At 50.0% G+C, this 20,639-nt stretch overlaps 1 protein-coding gene across 2 annotated transcripts in view; it reads left to right on the forward strand.

Moving 5' to 3' along the window:
• The window catches only part of Ankrd13a (ankyrin repeat domain 13A), a 31,144-nt gene extending 10,663 nt beyond the window's left edge, over window positions 1-20,481 (forward strand). Inside the window, exons 2-15 of one of the 2 annotated variants that reach the window (XM_021163136.3) lie at window positions 28-160; window positions 779-903; window positions 3,645-3,690; window positions 5,754-5,897; window positions 6,591-6,780; window positions 10,194-10,260; window positions 11,353-11,434; window positions 12,343-12,404; window positions 13,146-13,279; window positions 13,988-14,145; window positions 15,348-15,455; window positions 16,315-16,475; window positions 18,187-18,254; window positions 18,890-20,481. In XM_021163136.3, coding sequence (XP_021018795.1) covers window positions 28-160; window positions 779-903; window positions 3,645-3,690; window positions 5,754-5,897; window positions 6,591-6,780; window positions 10,194-10,260; window positions 11,353-11,434; window positions 12,343-12,404; window positions 13,146-13,279; window positions 13,988-14,145; window positions 15,348-15,455; window positions 16,315-16,475; window positions 18,187-18,254; window positions 18,890-19,085 — 1,674 coding nt within the window. In that variant the 3' untranslated portion in view covers window positions 19,086-20,481. The remainder of the gene's footprint in view (window positions 1-27; window positions 161-778; window positions 904-3,644; window positions 3,691-5,753; window positions 5,898-6,590; window positions 6,781-10,193; window positions 10,261-11,352; window positions 11,435-12,342; window positions 12,405-13,145; window positions 13,280-13,987; window positions 14,146-15,347; window positions 15,456-16,314; window positions 16,476-18,186; window positions 18,255-18,889) is intronic. The other variant, XM_021163137.2, reaches the window with a different exon arrangement.
• Window positions 20,482-20,639: the final 158 nt, after the last annotated feature.

Raw genomic sequence — 20,639 nt, forward strand, 5'->3', positions numbered from 1 at the left:
TGTGTGACGCCAGTGTTTGCTTCACAGAATGCAGAGGCCTTGGACCCCCGGGGTCGGACATTACTGCATCTTGCAGTTTCTCTGGGGCATCTGGAATCTGCTCGAGTCTTGCTGCGCCATAAAGCAGATGTGACCAAAGAGAACGGCCAGGGATGGACAGGCAAGTATCCTTGTCACCCACGCATCAGTTTCAGTGTCTCTGGCTGAAGACGATGAGTCTTCAGTGGTGCTCTCAGGGCAAGGGGCAGGGATGACAAGATGAAGCCAGGATACTGGTCTCCCTGTCCCGAACCCTCAGTAGAGGGTGACTCCTCTCCCAGAAGTGGTCCTGCCCAACATCTAGGAGCAAAGCTGGTTTGACCCTGGGAGTATGGTGGGAACACAACTGAGGCCAACTGAAATCAAAGATCTGAGTGCCAAAAGTGCCCCTTCTGGTGAAATCTTGGTTTTTGCTGTTTGCATACCCTCACGAAACAGTAGTTTCATGTAGACCAAGCAAGGACTCTTGTGCGTGTGAGTCCTGCCTCCAGAACTACCTGTAGGCGAGGCGGTGTGAGTGCAGGAGGGGTCAGTTTCAGGCTAGTAAGCGGGCCGAGTTTTCTTTAGTGGAGTGAGAGTTAGCAGCAGCCGTCCATAGACCCAGCCTCAGTGCTCTGCCCGTCTTAGGTGTGTCCTGGCCTTTGGGCAACCCCGAGCTACCCCTATGGCTTTTCATGTTGGGATGTGTCAGAGTGCGTGAGGATGCTTCGTGATTCTGTCCCACCCTTTTGTTTTCTAGTTTTACACGAAGCTGTGAGCACGGGTGATCCCGAGATGGTGTACACCGTCCTGCAGCACCGAGACTACCACAACACGTCCATGGCCCTGGAAGGTGTACCCGAGCTGCTACACAAAATCCTCGAGGTAGCTAGCCAAAAGACCGGCCACGCCGATCTCTGAGCCAAACACTGCCACGATCTCTGGAGACAGCTCCACAGCCTTGAGTGTCAAGGTTCCTTAAGTCGTCAGAATAGTGAACGTGGCACTCCACCGCCAAGTATTACCAACTTCCTCTTGTCTCGTTGGCATGCGGGGCCTCCTACAAGTTATGTCTCTGGGGCTCGATGCTTGCCTTTCTCGGTGCCACTTTGATATTCAAGCTTGAGGGACAGTGCATGTCCAACACAATTTGCCTAGGGCCCTGTGTCCTTAGCAGAGCCCTGTGCTGAGGTGATCACACGGGAGCAGCGACGGGCCCAGGGCTGTACCATGTCTCCTTACCACTCTGGCCACTCATAGCCATTAGTATTCTGCGGCTTCTAGTCCATTTCCCTAATTCCTTGGCAGTTAGTGGCTTTAGGGACATCATCTGTCTTGTGAATCTCGGGGTGAGAGGTCTTTCTTTAAAAGCAGTGACTCCTAGGCTCCAGGGTTGTTTGGGATGATGGCTCTCTGCCATTTGAAGGGACCGCCCCGGAGCACAGGTGGTGTGCCCACGGTGACAGTGGAGGGTCCGGTTCATCACCCTGGGATTCCAGCTTAAGCACGGAAGTGACTTTCCCAGAGCAGCTTCCTAGCGATACTAGTTAGGTCAGTGTGGAGAGAGGGAAGAACTCGGCTGTAAATAAAGCGCCGGGCAGTCGCTGTCCAAGCACTGTGTGTGATGCTTCAGGGAAATCCCGTGGAGATTCTCAATTTCCCAGGTAACCTCAGTGAAATGTCCCACCAAGTTGTCTTAAGAACGTGCCTGTTTGCATGTTTGTCCCATGCAGAAGACCCATGGCTCTCCTCTCACCTGTGTCCCCATCAGCGGAGCCAGTCATTTGAGCTTTTTCTTCTCCCTCTGAGACAGTGTCCCCTGTAGCCCAGGGTGTTCAGCCATCCGACGATGCCCTTGAGCTTCCGGTCCTCCCAGTTCCATGTCCAAAGGCCAGGCAGGTCACCAGTGTGCTGCCATGCCTGCTTCAGGCAGTGCTGGGATGGCAGTCAGAGCTTCTGGCATGGCTGGGCAGGTAGTGTATGTGCTGAATGACGTATGTCACCAGCCTTCAGCTGTCTATGTTGACAAGGAAGAATTAAGATCCAGTGTAAAGGATTTTTTAAAAACCTGTATTGATCCTCAGAAGTGGATTGCATTGATTTATATCTGATGCTTCAAGGGTTAGACGATGTCCAGATCGTTTTATTTTTTATTTTATTTTTTAAAGTTGTCTCTTTTTTTTTTTTTTAAAGATTTTATTTATTATTATACATAGGTACACTGTAGCTGTCGTCAGGTGCACCAGAAGAGGGTGTCAGATCTTATTATGGGTGGTTGTGAACCACCATGTGGTTGCTGGGATTTGAACTCAGGACCTTCAGAAAAGCAGTCAGTGCTCTTACCCGCTGAGCCATCTCGCCAGCCCCAGATCGTTTTATTGTGGCACCAGAAACTCTGTTGATGATTGTACGTTCCAATAATGTCTCCTTAGAACATATGTTAGCATTCCTTCCTTACCAGCTAGCTATCGCTTGGCGGGTGAGTTTGCCAATAGTAAAATCTTGATTGGTTTCACTCAGGGTAGATTTCCTTGCCTTCTGCCCCGTGCAGAGACAAAAATGAATGCAAAGCTTCGGGGGTAAAGGTGAAAAGGGAAGCAATTCTCTATATAATCCCACCTCTCTCCCTACTGCCTCCCCCTCCCCTTTCTCAGACAGGGTCTCACTATGTAGCCCCGGCTGTCCTGGAACTTACTCTGTAGATCTGTAGATGAGGCTGGCCTCGAACTCTCTCCCAAGTGCTGGGACTAAAGGCATGCAACACTGCCCACGCGCGCACGCACACACACACACCCATGTCTCTCTTTTTTGGACAGTCGGTTGGCTTTCTTAAGTAGCTGTTCAAGAGCCTTATGTAAGAAATTAATGAGAGACAAGAAAGAAAAAAAAATCCTAAACAAGGATGTTGCGGTGGTGTGAAATCTCAGAAAGCCAAATTCTAAAAGTTTAAGAGGAAGCTGGGCCATTGGTTAAGCAGAGTGAGAGCCCAGTTCCTGTGGAAGGGACGGCTGGCCTCCCGTTTCATGTTTGTATGCTTGGCCCTTCGTTAGCGGGCAGCACTTCCTAGCACACCCAGCCTAGCACACCCAGCCGCTTACAGTCATGTTCCCCGCAGAAGACAGGGAACTGCCTTCCTTCTGTTGACCTTGGACATTACCCACATCATATGGCAGCTTTAACTCTCTTAATGCTTGCAGCCCAGAGACCCCAGTAAGGTTCCATTTCCGACCCAGTCACTTTCCTGTTAACTTTTTTCTTTTTAAAGATGACCTATTTATTTGGATCGCGGTGATGGCATGTTTACCACAGCATAAATGTAGGCATCAGAGGACATCTTGTGGAAGTTGGTTCTCTCCTTCCACGGTATGGGTCCTAGGGAGCAAACCTGGGTTGTCAGGCCTGGCTGCTAACACCTTTGCCCACGGAACCATGTAGCTGCCCGATAGTATTTTCACCAGGATAAATAACTCATCAAATGTAAAATATCTGTCTTAGTGTATTCCTACACTGTCTCTTTGCATTTCTCATCCCTCCCGTAATTGTTTAAGACGCACATTAGCCATGCGACGCTTGCTGAGTTGGTAGTGCTATGGTTCACCCCTCATAACCTTCTGTCTGCCCTTCAGGCCCCGGATTTCTATGTGCAGATGAAGTGGGAGTTCACCAGCTGGGGTGAGTGACCATGGGCCTGGGATTTATTTGTTCTCAAATTCGCATAGTCTCCATAGGTTTATCTTCCGTTGTAAAAGCAGTATATGCGTGTGTGCGTGTGTGTGTGTGTGTGATGTGGGTCTGGGTGTGTGTGCGTGATGTGGGTCTGGGTGTGTGTGCGTGTGTGTGTGTGTGAGAGAGATGTGGGTCTGTGTGTGTGGTGCAGTGTGTGTGCGTGTGTCGGTGCAGGCGTGTGTGTATGTGTGTGTTCTCGTGCATGTGTGTGATGTGGGTCTGTGTGTTTTAATCCACATCTGGTTGATGCCCTGCATTCCCATTTAGTCTCTGGTCTGTCTTGCTGAGTGTTGTTCGTTTGGCCCTGAACATGCAGTGCTAGCATCCAGACACCCGTGTTTCCACCTCACATTGAGTGTCCCAGACACCCACATTGTTAGTTTGATTGCCTTTCGTGATTTTTCAGGGTGAGTGGGGTCGGGCTGGTATAGCCCTGCCAGGCTTTCTACTCTGGGTAGCCCATCCTGGCCACAGCCAGTCCTCCCACCCTCCGTGCTAAGACGACAGGTGCGTGCCCACACTTGCAGCTTCCTTAAGAAGCAGGGTCTCATTGTGGCCTCTGGGCACCTGGACTGAAGGGCCTTCCTGCCTCAGCTCCCCATGTAGCTAGGAAGCTCGGACCCCCTGACTGCCAGGTCCGTTTGAAATGACTTACCACGGTTTGTTACTTAAGGTGTTTCTCTTGATTCTTTCAAACTTGTTATTCTGGGAAAAATGAGACAGAGTGGAATTGTTCTCTTTCTGATTTTTCTTTTCTTAATTTAAGTTTCTACAAAATACATGTCTTTCTCTAAAATGTTCTATAGTACAATTTTTTTAAAAAGATGTATTTTTTTATTACATATAAGTACACTGTAGCTGTCCTTAGACACACCAGGAGAAGGCATCAGATCCCATTACAGATGGTTGTGAGCCACCATGTGGTTGCAGGGAATTGAACTCAGGACCTCTGGAAGAGCAGTCAGTGCTCTTAACCCCTGAGCCATCTCTCCAGCCCCTGTAAGGCAATTGATGATATAAATTTTCATAGAAAATTTATAGGAAGGCTAGAGCTAACACTTGTTTTTTTTAGCTTTTCACCTCACTCTGATTTCCAGTTTTGATAAAGAGCAGATTGTTTTTTTAAGATTTACTTATTTATTTACTTATTTTAATGAGTACACTGTAGCTGTCTACACCAGAAGAAGGCAGGCATCAGATCCTATTACAGATGGTTGTGAGCCACCATGTAGTTGCTGGGAATTGAACTCAGAGCCTCTGGAAGAGCAGTTAGTGCTCTTAACCCCTGAGCCATCTCTCCAGCCCTGATAAAGAACAGATTTTAGATCCTTGATATATTTTTAATGGCGACTGTACTATGGGAGCTGTGACCACATAGCAACAGTAGTAGACGTGGGATCTGAGAAGGCCAGATGGACACAGCCCCAGCCCTGGAGGGTCAGTCCAGGCCTTGGGAGGCTGATGGGAAATCTCTGTACTGTTTTCTCTGACATCCTAGAGGAAAAGGCTGAGTTTTCTTTGTTTTTCATTATGTTTTTAATGTTAGGACTTGAGCCCCACTGAGCTATAGCTCTAGCCTTCCTATTGCTTGTCTGCCTGCCTGCCTGCCTGTCTGTCTGTCTGTCTGTCTGTGGTACCAAGATGGAACCAGGTACATACGAGTGACCCACCACTGGGCTATGACTCTCACCTCTTAGAACATTGTTTAGTTTAAATTGGTCTTACTAGGTTGTCTTGCTACTGTGGCCCATGCTGGCCTCAAAATAGAACTCCTTCCCCAGCCTCTGAGTGTTGGGGTGCAGGCCTGCACCACCGTGCCCAGCTCCCGGTTCTGCTGCCAGGATGAGGTCCTTTAGGAGCCGGAAGGGAGTGGTCCAGTTGTGTGCGCCACTGGGATTGTATACCGACTCTGCCCTCTTTGCTAAAGTCAGAGTCCTGAGTCCCTGGTCCCCAGAGTCCTGCTGGGCCCTTGTGTTCTTCTCGGTCATACACCTACCTCTCTCCTCCAGTGCCCTTGGTGTCTAGAATATGCCCCAACGATGTCTGTCGCATATGGAAGAGTGGCGCCAAGCTGCGTGTAGACATCACCTTGCTGGGGTTTGAAAACATGAGCTGGATCAGAGGGAGGCGGAGCTTCATATTTAAGGGAGGAGGTAAGCAAGCGATTGTAGGAATCTCTTCTTGTTGTTACTGAGACAGGTCTCACTAGGTTGCCCAGGTTGGCCCTTGCCTCTCCTTGTAGAACAGGCTGGCCTCTGCCTCTCGACACTGAAGTTAAAGGTGTGCGCTCCCCTGTCTAGCTGCATGCTACATTTGAACCAGTAAAATATATTTGTATTTTATTCTTCGTCTGTTTGATATTTGGTCTTGGTGGTTACTGTAAGTATTCAGTTCTTCATCCCTCTTATTTTGGAGATTGGCTAGTTTCCTGCTCATTCATTACTGAACACCAGTTGTCTGTCACACGTGAAATACCACCTTCTGTCCCGTGTAGCTCGGCATTCCCTTTGTGATTGGGCGTGGTTCTGTAGTGAAGGGAGATGCCACAGTGCTCACCCGTGTGCCTAGTAGATCATTTACATTAACGCCATAGCAGTGCTCTGTAAAGGTCATAGGTGAAATGCATTGCTAATAAGGAAGGAATATTGGTTTTAAAATCTCCATTTTGGGGAAGATGCTCCAGGGTCTCTGGTGAGTCGTAGAGTGCTGGCCAGAGGAGCTCTGTGCAAGCCGAGTCAGTCAGTAATTGGTAACCTCCGAGGTGAGGTTCAGTGGGGGTGGAGTGGGGGAGGGGAGGGGAGGCCTCCATGCAGCCAGCTGCCTCACACCCAACCTCTCCCTAACAGACAACTGGGCGGAGCTGATGGAGGTCAACCACGATGACCGCGTGGTCACCACCGAACACTTCGATCTTTCCCAAGAAATGGAGCGCCTCACCCTGGACCTGATGAAGCCAAAAAGCAGGGAGGTGGAGAGGCGGCTGACAAGCCCAGTCATCAACACCAGCCTGGATACTAAGAACGTTGCCTTTGAGAGGTATGGACTGGATTCCCGGCCACCATCTCGTCTGGGGACTGCTTTCATAAACGACAGGGTTGCAGTAATGGGAAGTTATGGCTGGGTTGGGACTTCTCTAATACGGCGAAATGCTAGTCGGTTTTAAGAGTGCTCTCCAGGGCTAATCAAATAGGCATCATAATTGATGTGCTGTGCACGGCATCTCTGTGGCACGGTGTCTAAGTCTCATCCCTGCGTGCTTCTGTGGGCCCCTTCTTCTGGGCTCCCTGGGTCTTTTTATGTTTTGATAGTTTGGGATGCACAACACTCCTTCATCCCAAAATGTGGAACTTGGAGTTTCCTGAAGCTAGAGTTGACTGGAATTGTGTTGATGCTAGGCAGTCAGATTTATACTTAACATAACAGTTTCCTGAAGCTAGAGTTGACTGGAATTGTGTTGATGCTAGGCAGTCAGATTTATACTTAACATAACATATTGTCGCCCCAACCCCCGCCTGTGAGGCAACAGTGGGGAAGAAGCACCTGAAGGCTGCTCAGTTCTTTCCAGGTCCTAGGAGGCACTGGGAGCTCTCCGGAGACCAATGAGACGCCATCCGTAGGCGTCCACTGGCACAGCCCATCCTGTGCGGTGTGCTGGGCAGGGCAGGGGCACCCTGACCAGGAAGGAAGTAGAACCTGCCATCTCTCTCTCTACCATGGAGTTCAGTGAACTGAGGGTGTCTGCAGCATCTCTAGAGTTGGCCTAGGATGTCACGTCTGCTGCCTGTGAGTCAGTGTCGCCTGAGCTCATCTGGTCCTTGTTCCTGGATCCAGGCCTTCTTTTCTCCACGAGTGTGCTAACTGATTGATCTCTTTAACCTTGTTTTCACCAATAAAATTGGTGAAGAAAACTCAGAGACATCTCTGTAGTCAATTCTAAAACATAATGGCCCTTTTCTTTTTGGTCAGGAAAGCCACAAAGGCAGGTGTCTGACAGGGACTAGGACATGCAGCCCGTGTCACATCTTGGGGCTGTTTCTGCTTCAGAAGTAGGAACAGGAACTGGATTCTGAAGGAAGTCCTCTTGCCAGCCTAGTGGCTAGTGACACTGAGGCTTAGGGGCCAGCTATGGGGTCCTCTGCAGGCTCTTGGCCTGATGGCTTTAGGTTTCAGCATGAGCCTCACAGGCAGGGCGGGCCCTCAGAGGCCCTAGATGAGAGGAGGCGCTGGGTCACTCCTCGGGCATTGTTAGAGCCATTGTTTGCTGTGAAGTGGAGCCTATCCAGGGTGTGTGGCAACTCCTGGCCTTAGTCCACCAAGTGCAGATGGGAAACAAGAGTGTGGCCCTGTGTACCGAGGACGAAGGTACATTGTGTATTCGCGGGGTCACAGGGTTTTCAGACAGCCAGCTCCAGCTGACTTTCCTGAAGCTGACAGTAGGCCGAGGCGGGGGTGCTGAAAGACAGCTGGGTTTTTTTTTTTTTTTTGCTTTGTTTTAATGATGTTCATATGTGATCAGTGAACGTGGGAATAAATAGAGATTGGAGCCGCTCCTGAGTACGAGGTTTGCAGATTCAAAGACACATGACTGATCAGTTTCAGCAGAGGCTCTCTCCGAGGTTCTTTGCCATGTTGTAATGGTTACTGTCATCCTTTTCCAGTGCCTATACGGGATGATTCGATGCTTATAAAGCACTACCCTCCCTGATGAGTTTCGGGGGACGGTATGTAACTGGCCGAACTTTGGTTTTTACCCTTTTCCTGAATGCTATGCAGCAAGAACAACATCCCTGCCACTTGAGAGCCACCTTTAAACTTCATGATATTGAGTCACAGCGCCTGCTACGTGGCCTTTGGTGTGCTGGTCTCAGATGGGACAGGCAGAAGGAAGCTGGGTGTCCTGTGGTCTTCAGATGCTTGGTGCACACAGAGCTGACAGAGGCTCAGGGAGTCACAGCTGGGTTTAACATAGTGGAGGCTGAGCTTCCCAGCTCAGATGCTGTCAGAGCCGGGCAGCCAAGAACAGCAGGAGCAGAGATGGCGATGTGTGAGAGCAAATGACAACAGCCGAGGAATGGGCATGTCTGCCTAGCACTAGTGCAACATGAAATGGAGTTAACCCCGGGTGCATCTGGGGTTTTAGTCACTGGTGGCAGCAAGGGCTGTGACCTGCTAGTCAGGAGTGCAGTCCCAGTGCCCTGTTCTTGTTTGAACAGTGTAAGCTAGAGTAGCCAGCCTTTGCCAGAGTCCCTTTAGGACTCTATCTCTTGCTGTGTGGGGTCATGTTCACCCAAGAGGAAAATTAACACCCATGGGTCTTCCTTTTATGATGGGCTCAAACCAATCTATAAGACTCAGTGTGTTGCCTGATTTGACTTACCGGAATCCCACTAGAAATTCCTTTCTATGGAATTTATGTTATGGAAATAAACATTTTACAAACTGCATTCTGCTCTTGTCAGCTGGCTAGCCTGCCACCATCCTCTGAGCTTCCTCTGTGACAAGACAGAGCAAAGGGCAGACGGGTGGCAGCTCTACACAGTGCCAGGCAAAGCTAGGGTGACAAAGGCCGGGCAGATGGGCTCCTCCCAGGGCAAGCTGCTCTGAAAAGCAGTCACACCCAGGAGTGGCAGGAAGCTCTTGCCTGTAACTCCAGCACTTGGAGGCAAGAGGCTTACAGGTTAGAGGCAGTCTGGCCCATATAGCAAGATCCCGTCTTTAAACAAAAGAAACTAATCAGAACTTAGAGGCTGTCCTCTGATCCTGAATACACTTTCCCCTAGAAGTGTATAGCCCTGATGAAATGGCTTTCTAAGCACATAGCCCATGCTACAGGTGTAGCTGCAACCCGGGCTGCCTCAAAAGTCACCCATCAGCGACTGAGTTGAAAAGCCACTCTTCATGTCCTCCCTCCTTGCTATACCTGACAATGAACATGTGATTCTCCGGCCATTTTGAAAGCTTTAATGGCCTTCCCTAGCCTCTCAACATTGTTATGGGTTCAGACTCCACCTGCCTTTCTGCCAGAGGCGGGCAGGGAGCTGTGTGTTCACAGTTCTGAGAATTCCTGGATGGAGGAGAGGCTCTTGTGCCCTTGCTTGCAGTAGATGACCCAGATACATGCAAGCAAGACCTTGGACACGGGCCATCTTCACTCACTTATTTAGGACAGCCGTCCAACAGATGACATGACCTTTTCCCCCCTGTGCTGGCAGGTCCTGAACAGAAGCCAAGAGTGGATGCTCTCTTTGCCTGGAGTGCAGCACACTGATAACTGTGGGAGGGGGAGGGGATGTCTAAGCCATCTGTCACTGGTCGCATCGTTTTTTGTGGACAGTGGGACCACGATTTCCAAGTGTCCTTCACTAATGTCGGGGGCGGGGGTGGCCTGTAAGGGCTGCAGGGGTGACCTCTGTGCATGTGGAAATTTTTGTGGTGTTCACTTTTGTCAGAACTAAATCCGGATTCTGGGGCTGGAGGACAGATAAAGCTGAAGTTGTCAATGGTTATGAAGCCAAGGTAAAAGCAAGCTCTTGAACTAAGATTCCCTTTAGCTTTTCAGTGGCTATGCAAATGAGGGGTCTGTTCTGATTGCTTCCCTGGTCTGCCAGAAGGACAGTCCCTGGGGAGGAAGTTCTAAGGCATCTCCTACCTCCTGTTTCATCTTACTGGTTTTTTTTTTTTTCAGAAAATGGGACAGCATGCTCTGAGCAGGTCTGTAGCTTTATGGCTGTCCAGAAATGAGATGAGAGACATTCTTTTGGTTCTTTAAAAAATATTATTATTATTATTATTGTTGTTATTATTATTATATTTAGTCGGTTTTTCTCTTTTAAAGAAGATATATAGAAGATAGCTTCTGTGATCATTTGTTATTTAAGCTTTAGGTAATTTCTTTAGCTGACTCTAAGCCTCGGCTCAAAAACAAAAACAAAAACAAAAAAACCAAAAAAACCCAAACCCAGTCGCTGCAGCTGCTTCAGTGCCTGAAAACCTTGCAGTAGCAATGGCAGTGTCTGTGGTATCATTTGGTATTTTGCCAGCGGACAGGCCGTTTGCTAGCCTTTCCTTAGTGTACAGCAGGGACGGAGGGAGTGTCTTCTGCTGGCCTCCATCACACTCAGCGAGACGCATTTAGAAACAGCTGCTGTGGTGCAGAGTGCGGTTTCTGCAGCTGTCAGCACACAGCCCACTGAGACCCCTCACACAGCCCTGACGGACAGCACAGTGCTCCCTCTGGCAACCAGAATCTTTTTTTGTTAGTAGAAAGCCAGCCGGTTTTCTCTGATCTCCCAGGCGGTCTAAAGAGCCGAGGTCTGGCTTAGTCAGTACTGTCAGGAGAGCACCACAGATCACAGGAGACAGACGGGAGCAGGAGGAGCCGGGTGGACACCCTCCTATCTGCGGGACACCTGCCGAGCGAGCCCCTTTAGCTGGCGGTGCAGAGTAACTGCTGAGAGCATCCCTGGGCGGGCGGGAGCTGTCTGAGGGGCTGAGGCTGGCTGTCGGCCAGTTCTCGCTTTGATTTTGCTTCAGCATTCTTGGTCTCGCGGTGCGTGTGTTGGCTTTCGTCCCCCATGTCACAACTGTCTTTTGCACACAACCCTCAAGGTTTACTCGGTAAACAACGTGAGCGTGATAACCAGGATCCGCACTGAGCACCTGACGGAGGAGGAGAAGAAGCGGTACAAAGGTAAGCCCCGCCCCGCCCCGCCGCCCCGCCCCGCCCCGCCCCCCACTGATGGATTGTGTGCACCAGCATTGTTGATAGCACTGTGTTTCTTTAGTGTAAATGTGTTGGGTTTGGACATGTGAATCCTAACTTTCCTTTGTAAAAATTTCCTTAGTTTGACTCGTTTGTAGGCTTTTCCATGGTTGGTTTCAATTGTAATTAAAGCCACTCGTGAGGGCTTACTTAGGTGCTGTGGCAGTAGCTGTTGGTAGCAGAGGACAGTGAGAAGAACTGGGAATCTTGTCCTTAAGATGGGTGACTTTGCGGCCATTATAGTGACAAGATTTCCGTGGAACTCGGGCTTTGGGCAGAATCCCCTTGGGCCTGTGATTACTATATACCGGCTCTGCCCGCTCTGTGGCCTTGGAACGCTGTCTCTTTGTAGTAAAATGGAGTTGGTACTGAGCCATTCTTCTAGTCACTGAGAGGAGTATGAGTCGTCGCCACGTGCAAACATTTAAACAGTGCAGACAGTTACAGTTGGCCAGCGGCTGCCTCTGCTTTGGGTGGGCAGGTGGCTGGCAGAATACGGCAGTGGGAACCAAGGAGAGAAGGGACCCAGACCCAGCTCCTTACTTCGAAGCTTGCCAGGTGTTACAGCTGCTCTACCTGAAATCTTGGTTCTTTTTTTTTTTTTTTTCCATTTTCCTAATTGATCTGTGTTGATCGCTCCATGGTGAGTGCTTGGATTATTAGGACGGTCCCTCCAGGTTAAAGCTCCTAATGAGAAATGCTAAAGAGAACCTCACCTTGGTGGGTGGTTTTTATCTCCCTCACCTACAAATGGAATCCCTACTGTCGGTGGCTTGGATCAGGACCCGGGAATCACAGTGAGGAGCCTGATTCCATTGCTCTTCCCCCCTCTCTAGAGGACCGGAATCCACTGGAGTCTCTGCTTGGAACTGTGGAACATCAGTTTGGTGCTCAAGGGGTGAGTTGACGACAGGGTATTTGGGAGAACTTAATGATTAAGATTGCCCCTCTCATCTGGGTTTGGTGGCGCACGCCACCCAGTACTTGGGAGGCAGAGGCAGGCGGATTTCTGAGTTCGAGGCCAGCCTGGTCTACAAAGTGAGTTCCAGGACAGCCAGGGCTATACAGAGAAACCCTGTCTCGAAAAAACCAAAAAAAAGAAAAAAAGAAAAAAAGATTGCCCCTCTCCTGCTTGTGATGGTGGCTGTGGGTCCTGAGCAGGGTCACATGACTTGGGAAGGTTCTCAGGTGGCTCCTGGGAGAGAACTGGATGAACGAAACTTTGAAAATTCGAGATTTTGGAGGAAGGGTAGATCCTACAAACGGGCTCTCTCTCTGAGTGTGGCTCTTAGGTCAGGCTGGCTTTATTCTGCAGCCTGGCTCCTTACACACACACACACACACACACACACAACCCGCCCCAACTAACCACGCATCAGGAGCAATGATGTCACTGAGGGTCAGGAGATGCAGCTTCCTTTACAGCTTTGAAGCTGGAGACAGGAACGCCAGGTCCTCTAAATCCCCCACTTATGCACTGGGATGTCTTGGACTTAATCAGGTAGACCTGTTTCTGCTGGCTCCATGTCATGCTGGTCCCGTTGGGCCCTCCCCACAGAGTAATTTCTCTCTTTGTGAAGCTGTAGTAGACCTGCGCTTTCAGGTCAGGCCGTCCTGACTCTCCCTAGTTCTGGCTCAGCAGGACCTCACTACGGAGTGTGCCACTGTGAACAACCCCACGGCCATCACGCCCGACGAGTACTTTGACGAAGACTTTGACCTGAAAGACAGGGACATTGGAAGACCAAAAGAGCTGACAATTAGAACGCAGAAGTAAGTGTAAGACCCGGATGTGCGCTTCCATCTTCTGTGGTTTGCTGGTTCCTTGTCCCTTTTCTTTAAAAGTAATGTTGAAGTCCTCTTCTCTCTCTCTTAAAAGATTTATTTTATGTATATGAGTATACTGTTGCTTACTGTCTTCAGACATACCAGAAGAGGGCATTGGATCCCATTACAGATGGTTGTGAGCCACCAAGTGGTTGCTGGGATTTGAACTCAGGACCTCTGGAAGAGCAGTCAGCGCTCTTAACTGCTGAGCCTTCTCTCCAGCCCAAAGTTGAGGTTCTTAATCTGGCAAGACCCAACAGTCAGTGGCTCCCTGCCTTTGTCATAGAGGGCAAAGAGAGAGGAGCACGTGTGCTCGGGTGAGCACGCATGTGAGTGTGTGGCATGTATATGTGTGGTTTTACTGCCAGTAAAATCTAGCTGATGAGTTGAAATGCAGTCATGCCAGCCTGCTGTACAGGTAGGCAGCAATACAGGCCTTTCTCCTCCTGAGTTCCTCGGGGTTCCAGTCCCTCAAGAGTCCTGAGCTCAGGGCTAGTGCAGAGGTGGGGTTCGGAGGACAGTGTGTGTGTCTAGCCTTCTGAGCAGCAGTGACCGACCTGCCTCCCTCTCCCTCTCCCTCTCCCTCTCCCTCTCCCTCTCCCTCTCCCTCTCTCTCTCTCTCTGTCTCTCTCTCTCTGTCTGTCCACCCTGCAGGTTTAAGGCTACGCTGTGGATGTGTGAGGAGTTCCCACTCTCCCTCGTGGAGCAGGTTATCCCCATCATCGACCTCATGGCTCGCACCAGTGCTCACTTTGCCAGATTGAGAGATTTCATCAAATTGGACTTCCCTCCTGGATTCCCTGTCAAAATAGGTATGGCTAAATGCGATCGAGATCGAGGGGCGGGCGTTTGCAGGTTCTGCCTGTTTGTGAATCAGACTGAACCTGCTTCCGGGAACCGGAGCAGATTAAGGACAAATTAGCAGCAAGGTGTGGTGGTGCACACTCTTTAATCCCAGAGTTTAAGAGATAGGGTTGGGGGATTTCTGTGAGTTTGAAGCCAACTTGTTTTACCCAGGAAGTTTCCAGGGCTGTAGAGAGACCTTGTCTTAAAAAAGAAAAAAAGCAACAGTAACATTTAAAAAGAAAAATCAGCAGGGCTGGGCAGGTGTAGCACACACTGTTAATCTCAACACCCAGAGACTGCGGCAGGTGAAGCTTTGAGTTCTAGGCCAGCCAGGGTTATATAGAGAAACCTTGTCTCAAACAAACAAACAAGTTAGCACACGATAAACAGACCAGAGAAGGCCAGCACTATCCTCTGACTGGGCTACAACGGGAGGCTCCACGTGATGCAGTGTGTGATTGCTTTCCTTACCAGCCAGTTTAGCTCTGTGTACAGATGGTGCTATCAGGCACAGGCTGGCTAGGAGGGCTGGGGCACCTTAGTCCCAGCAGACAGAGGCAGGCAGAGCGGGATGCTGCCGAGGTCAGCCTGGTCTACATTAGAAGTTCCAGACAGCTCGGAGCTACAGTATGAGGCCCTTTCTCTGGAAACAAAGCAACCCTCCTCCCCTCCCTCCCCCCAAAACAAACATGGATTCTAGTGTTAGTGTCCTACCTTTAATGTAAGCAAAACTTCAAATTGGGTAATTTTATTTTGAACTTTTTGGATTATTCTTTGATATTTTGTTAATACTTGGATAATTCCGTGTGTGCGTGCGTGTGTGTGTGTGTGTGTGTGTGTGTGTGTTCGCGCACGTTTTTGATCATCCACATGCCCTACCTAACTGCTCTCTGCCACCCCTAGATAACTGTTGAATGAAGGCGTTTGGCAGGAAGATCTTTTGATGCATGGAGTAGTGTAGACAATGCTGTTTGGGTTTTGGATGGTTGACTATTCATGACACCTGACTCAGTTTCCCATCTGTGCACTCGGGGTAGGGGGTAGCTGGCCACTGTGGGGACTGAAGGAAGCCGTGCTGATAAAGCACGGTCTGCGCATGCTCGGTGTAGTGCTAACACGTGACCACTGTTCTCAGTGAAACCTACTAACAAAAGCTTCTGTTGGGCAGAAATCCCCTTATTCCACGTCTTAAACGCACGGATCACATTCGGAAATGTCAATGGCTGTAGCACTGCTGACGAGAGCCAGGGTGTGGAGGGGACCCCGGCCGAGGCAGGTAAGACGAACCGGAAGCTGGTCGTAAAACCGGAAGCTGGGACTTTAAAAGCAAGTTTTGGATGCTAAACATTCTGAAATGAGGCAAATCTGTGTTTCAGAAGAGGAGAGTTTAGATTAAGTGGGAAACAACTTGGAACGGTGGAGGAGGGAGGGTATGCTCCAGCCGGGGTCTCAGGAGGTCGGTCGGCTCCATTGTAGAGAAGAATCTCCTTTCAGTCCACTCTTGTTTCCTTCCTGAGGATCACGTTAGTTTTCCACCAAGAGAAATCAAAGAACAGAAGCTGTGTTATGGTGAAGTTTATTGTCACGATTATTATCCCTTTAGAGTTTCCGGAGCAAACTAATGAGGACTTTCATCATGGCCTCTTGTCTTACCTTTTATTGTCTGATCTCACTTAGTTGTCGCCCTGTGGGCGGGGTCATGTGCGCGGGGGTGGGGCCAGGAGCCTCCCTGCTGGCAAGCTCTGCTCTGTTCTGCTCGGCCACACCCTCAGCCCCAACCCTCCCCACCCCACCCCACCCTCAGCCCTTGGGTTCTTTTGTTACTGGTTTCATTCTTTTTAATGTGAAATGTTTTCAGGCTGAGGCAGGGGCAGGAGGGGCTTTGCATAAGTAATATTTTATTACTCTGCCTCTGTAGTTAGAGGCAGGAGAATTATGAGTTTGAGCCAGCCTGAGCTATATTTTGAATATTAGGCCAGCCTGGGCTGTGTTTTGAATTTTAGGCCAGCCTGAGTTACACAGACACTGTCTCCAAAAAACAAAACAATAAAATCAGAACAACAAAAAACAACCCTCTAAGAAACATTTGTCTGAATGGATTGTAGTGAATACAGACCTGGACCTTTGTATTTCAGTTTCTGAGGCCACAAACTTCGAGGTTGATCAGTCTGTCTTTGAAATCCCTGAATCCTACCACATTCAAGACAATGGCAGAAACGTGCACCTGCAAGACGAAGACTATGAGATCATGCAGTTTGCCATCCAGCAGAGCCTGCTGGAGGCCAGCAGGAGCCAGGTCGGGTATCAGCCTGGACCTGTGGGGCTGATGCACCCCACCCCGCCCCGCCCCCTCCCCATCCCACCTCCTGGGGAAATGTTTTGTGTTGGTCCTTTCACAAAGCTTGCTATGTAAGAGACCCAGCCTCTGTTGGTTGGCATCTTTTATGTGGTGTCTTCAGACGGACTTCCTGTCAAGTTTACCAGTACAGCTGTTATGTGATCGCCCTCCCCCAGGGGTGCTTTATAGTCTTGTAGCTCTGACACTTGCAGTCTTTACTTGGGAGTGCTGTGGATTCTGATCTCCAATACAGCAATCATGTGCCTCCCGGGCTTAGTCAGTGGGGTGAGAGAATGGAAGCCCAAGTTTGAGGTTTTCCCATTTTAATAGCTAGGTAAAAGCCGGGCGTGATGGCGCATGCCTTTAATCCCAGCACTTGGGAGGCAGAGGCAGGCAGATTTCTGAGTTCGAGGCCAGCCTGGTCTACAAAGTGAGTTCCAGGACAGCCAGGGCTACACAGAGAAACCCTGTCTCAGAGGGGAAAAAAAAAAGAGCTAGGTAAAGAGTGTTAGAGGGCCTATGCCCCGTTCCTCCAGACCCCGACTGCTTGAAACAGCCTGGGCATTAAAGACACCCTTCTGGTGCTGATGTGTGGTCTCTGCTGTCTGCTGTTCCTAGCTTGGGCAGAAGGCAGCATCAACATGGGGACAGAGAAGAAGGAAATCTGGAGTGTAAATATTAGTCTTTTCCTCCAAGGCAGGGTCATGTGGTCTGGAATGGCTGTGTGTCCTGGGTTTTTGTTGTCCATTTGTTGGTCGTTGGTTTCTTCTTCCTTCCCACGGACTGTCCAGCAGGAATCGCAGAGCATGCTGGGGATTCATGGGTGAAATCGCTTCCGCTCTGCTGGAACCTCTGAGCTGTGAGCACGGTGTCCTGCCACGGCTTTCTGGGGCTTGAGTAACTGGAGCCTTTCTTACTTGCCCACTGCCATCACAGACCTGTTCCAGATACATCCTTTTTTTTTTATTCTTCATTAATTAAAACAAACCATGTATAGTTATTTTCCCCTGCATGTCTGCCTGCACCTGGAGCCTGAGGAGGCCAGAAGAGTGTCGGCTCCTCTGAGCCAGAGTCAGAGATGGGTGTGAGCTGCCATGTGGGTGCTGGGAACCAAACCTGGGTTCTGGAAGAGCAGCCAGTGCTCTTAACCACTGAGCCATCTTTCCAGCCCTCACTGGGGGGTGGGGGAAGGTGGTGTTTATTTTGGGGGAGCTTCTTGGAGAAGATCCAGCCCCTCATAAAGCCCTCAGTGCTTCCTCTCAGCACAAACCAGCTTCTCCTTGTTCTCAGGAGAGCTAGAAAGACCTTGGTAGCCCTTTTTGAGGACAATAGCCAGAGTCTAGGGCAGCAGATGGCAACTCTATCTTCTTAGTTTCTCTTGAAAGCATGTTCTGTCTTGGTTGTTTGAATGTTGGGCCAGGCTAATGGTTCTTACTAGAGTGGAACTAGGTAAAGTCTAAGGAGGTGACGGCCTTGAATCCAGGGTACACGCTGATGATGCCCTGTGCCACGTTAGAAAAGCATGTCACTGTCGGCGGCATGCTGTCCGCGGCAAGCCGTAAATGCCCTGAGTCTTGTTCTCTCTCCATTCACTTCCTGGTTGCTTTGGCGACTCTTCCTTCAACGGCGAGATGAGTTTATACCTACCCTTTGTTTTTGTATTTGCCAGGACCTTTCAGGACCAGCTTCCAACGGAGGGGTCAGCCACACACACAGCTACGAAGCCCAGTATAAGAGGTAACAGATGGGGCTTCTCACGATGCGGTTCTCGTCACACCGAGCTTGTCACGGGCACTTGATACAGGGGCATTTGCGCGGCTTGTGCTCAGCAGGAGGTTTTAAGAGTCAGCTCTCCTGGCATCTATCGTTACTGTCCCTACTTAAACCAGCTCTGAACTGAGAGAGGGGGCACAGAGTGCTAGCTGGGGCCCAGGTTAGGGGTGCACAGCTGGAGTGCAGGTTAGGGGTGCTTAGAGCGAAGCATTGGGTAAATGTTTTCTGATTGGTGTGGTCTCCTGTGACCATGTGACTGCAGGTCTGTCTGGGCGAGGACATTCAGGGTTAGAGAGAGAGATGGAAATGGCTGGAAATCCCAAACAATGGCCATTCCTCCCTTTTCCTATATGGTAGGCATCTGTGAGCATTGCAACCTCAGCTTTGCTTTCAAACAGACCAAGTTCCTTCCACTCATAGCCTTGTACTGGGTGATGCTGGGTCACAGAAGCCCAGCAGCTCCACCTCAGGAGGCAAGATGACCCCATGCATCTGGAGTGCTCGGCACGGTACACCCTTAGTAACCAGTAAGAAAGAAATGGAGCTGCTGCCCCCGCACCCCCAGGACAGGAATGACGCTCTCCCACTCTCTACCCTAGGGCCATCCAGGAGAGTCTCCTAACCAACATGGAGGACAGGTGCCCAGGTGGCCTCAGCGAGTCGAGCCGATTCGATAGCGACCTGCAGCTGGCCATGGAGTTGTCTGCCAAAGAGCTGGCAGAGCAGGAGCTCAGGCTCCAGGAGGAAGAAGCGGAGCTCCAGCAAGTCTTACAGCTGTCTCTCACTGAGAAATAAGACATTGCCGTCCAGGGCTGCAGAGCAGAGGCTCTGGGCTGCACATGCCATGCCAGTGAGGCAGACCCGGGGGGCCGAGGGCGTGCACTTACACAGCAGCCCCCCTTTCCTTATGTAGAGGTGCAGGACCAGGGACTCCCCAGAGCGGAGATATGGGCGTCGGCAGAGCCCCATCTCCACACCGAGGGGAGGAGAGCATCTTTACCTTCCATTCGCTGTCCTGCCTGGCAGGTCACATTTTTTTTCTACCAGCTTTAGACAGAAATGCCGAGCCTGCAGGCTAGTAGATGCATCTTAGTCAGAAGTGACATGCTACTGCGGAGTCACGGTGCTTTTCCACAGGAGAACAGCAGCCTTTGTAGAGTGGGTACAAGCTGGAGACGTTCCTTCCTGTTCACCAAAGAAACAGGTTCTGCTGACCTCTTTATTTCCCTTCCCGTAGGGCTCTTGCAGCATGGCCATTGTGCCAGTCCCATTTCCACCTCGTTCCATGCCTTTTACCCCCAGCCAAGAGGATATGTACAGGAGCTGGTTTAGATTATAGCTATTTGCATCAAATTCAGATATACAAATGACCACGGATGTTGCCTTAGCCTTAAAAAATTACTAACAGTTTTAAGCCACCTCACTCCACACACCGAGGACTTGATTTGAATCTGTAAAGGCAGTCCCTTTGGGATCAGCATCCTCTGGGCTAAACCAAAGGCAGCTAATCCTGTCCTTGGAGGAGCAGCTAGGGGGTCCCCCTGTGGCTGGGTTCTCAGAGCAGGCAAGCTGGCCACATCCCTGGAAGAGCCCAGCCAGTGTGTTTCCAGCCTGGGGAGACCCAGCTGCACAGCCTGGCTTCATTAGAGAGGACAGGACGGACTTGAAACAAGAAAGGGAGCTAACTTAGAGCCAAGGCTCTTCATCCAAAAGGGAAAAATGACTCCACACTGCTTTTTAGAGTTCAAATCAACATCTTTCTGGAAAAATATATTTTTTAACAGAATCTTTTTATTATTTTTAAAAGATATAAAGCCGACTCCTCCCATCAGTAGCAATACAAGGTTATGCATTTTAACCAGACTTTCTCAGGCCTCTTTTGGATACCTTTAGTAGTTAACTATTTTTGTCTAACCCTCCTGTAAATACCTACTGCATAACAGCCCAACCCCTGGGGAACACAGCTGAGGGCACCTTGCCCCTCTCACGTGGCGCAGGCACCCACCCCCACAAGGCTGTGCTGATCACACGGCAAAACAGTACCTTTCCCTCTGTTCTCTGTCTGTTTCCTGTTATGCTTCTTTGGGGATAGGAAGAGAAGCCACCATTCCCAGGAATGTCTGTTTGATACAGTCAGTGTTGCCAGTAAAATGTTCTGAGACACAAAGAATTGTGAGTTTTATTTCTCATAGCCATCTGCCTTTTTTTTTTTTTTTTTTTTTTGGTCACAGTCTGATCCAAATCCCTTCCCTGCACACAAGGTCAGCATGGGCACATTGGTTCCGTACCCAGGCTGGTGGTCTGTTCACTTGGCATCTGCCAGGGGCACAGGCACTTCCGGGAGTGGCT

This window comes from Mus caroli, unplaced genomic scaffold (genome assembly GCF_978045245.1).
Source record: "Mus caroli unplaced genomic scaffold, Mus_caroli_1 scaffold_4, whole genome shotgun sequence".
NCBI lineage: Eukaryota > Metazoa > Chordata > Mammalia > Rodentia > Muridae > Mus > Mus caroli.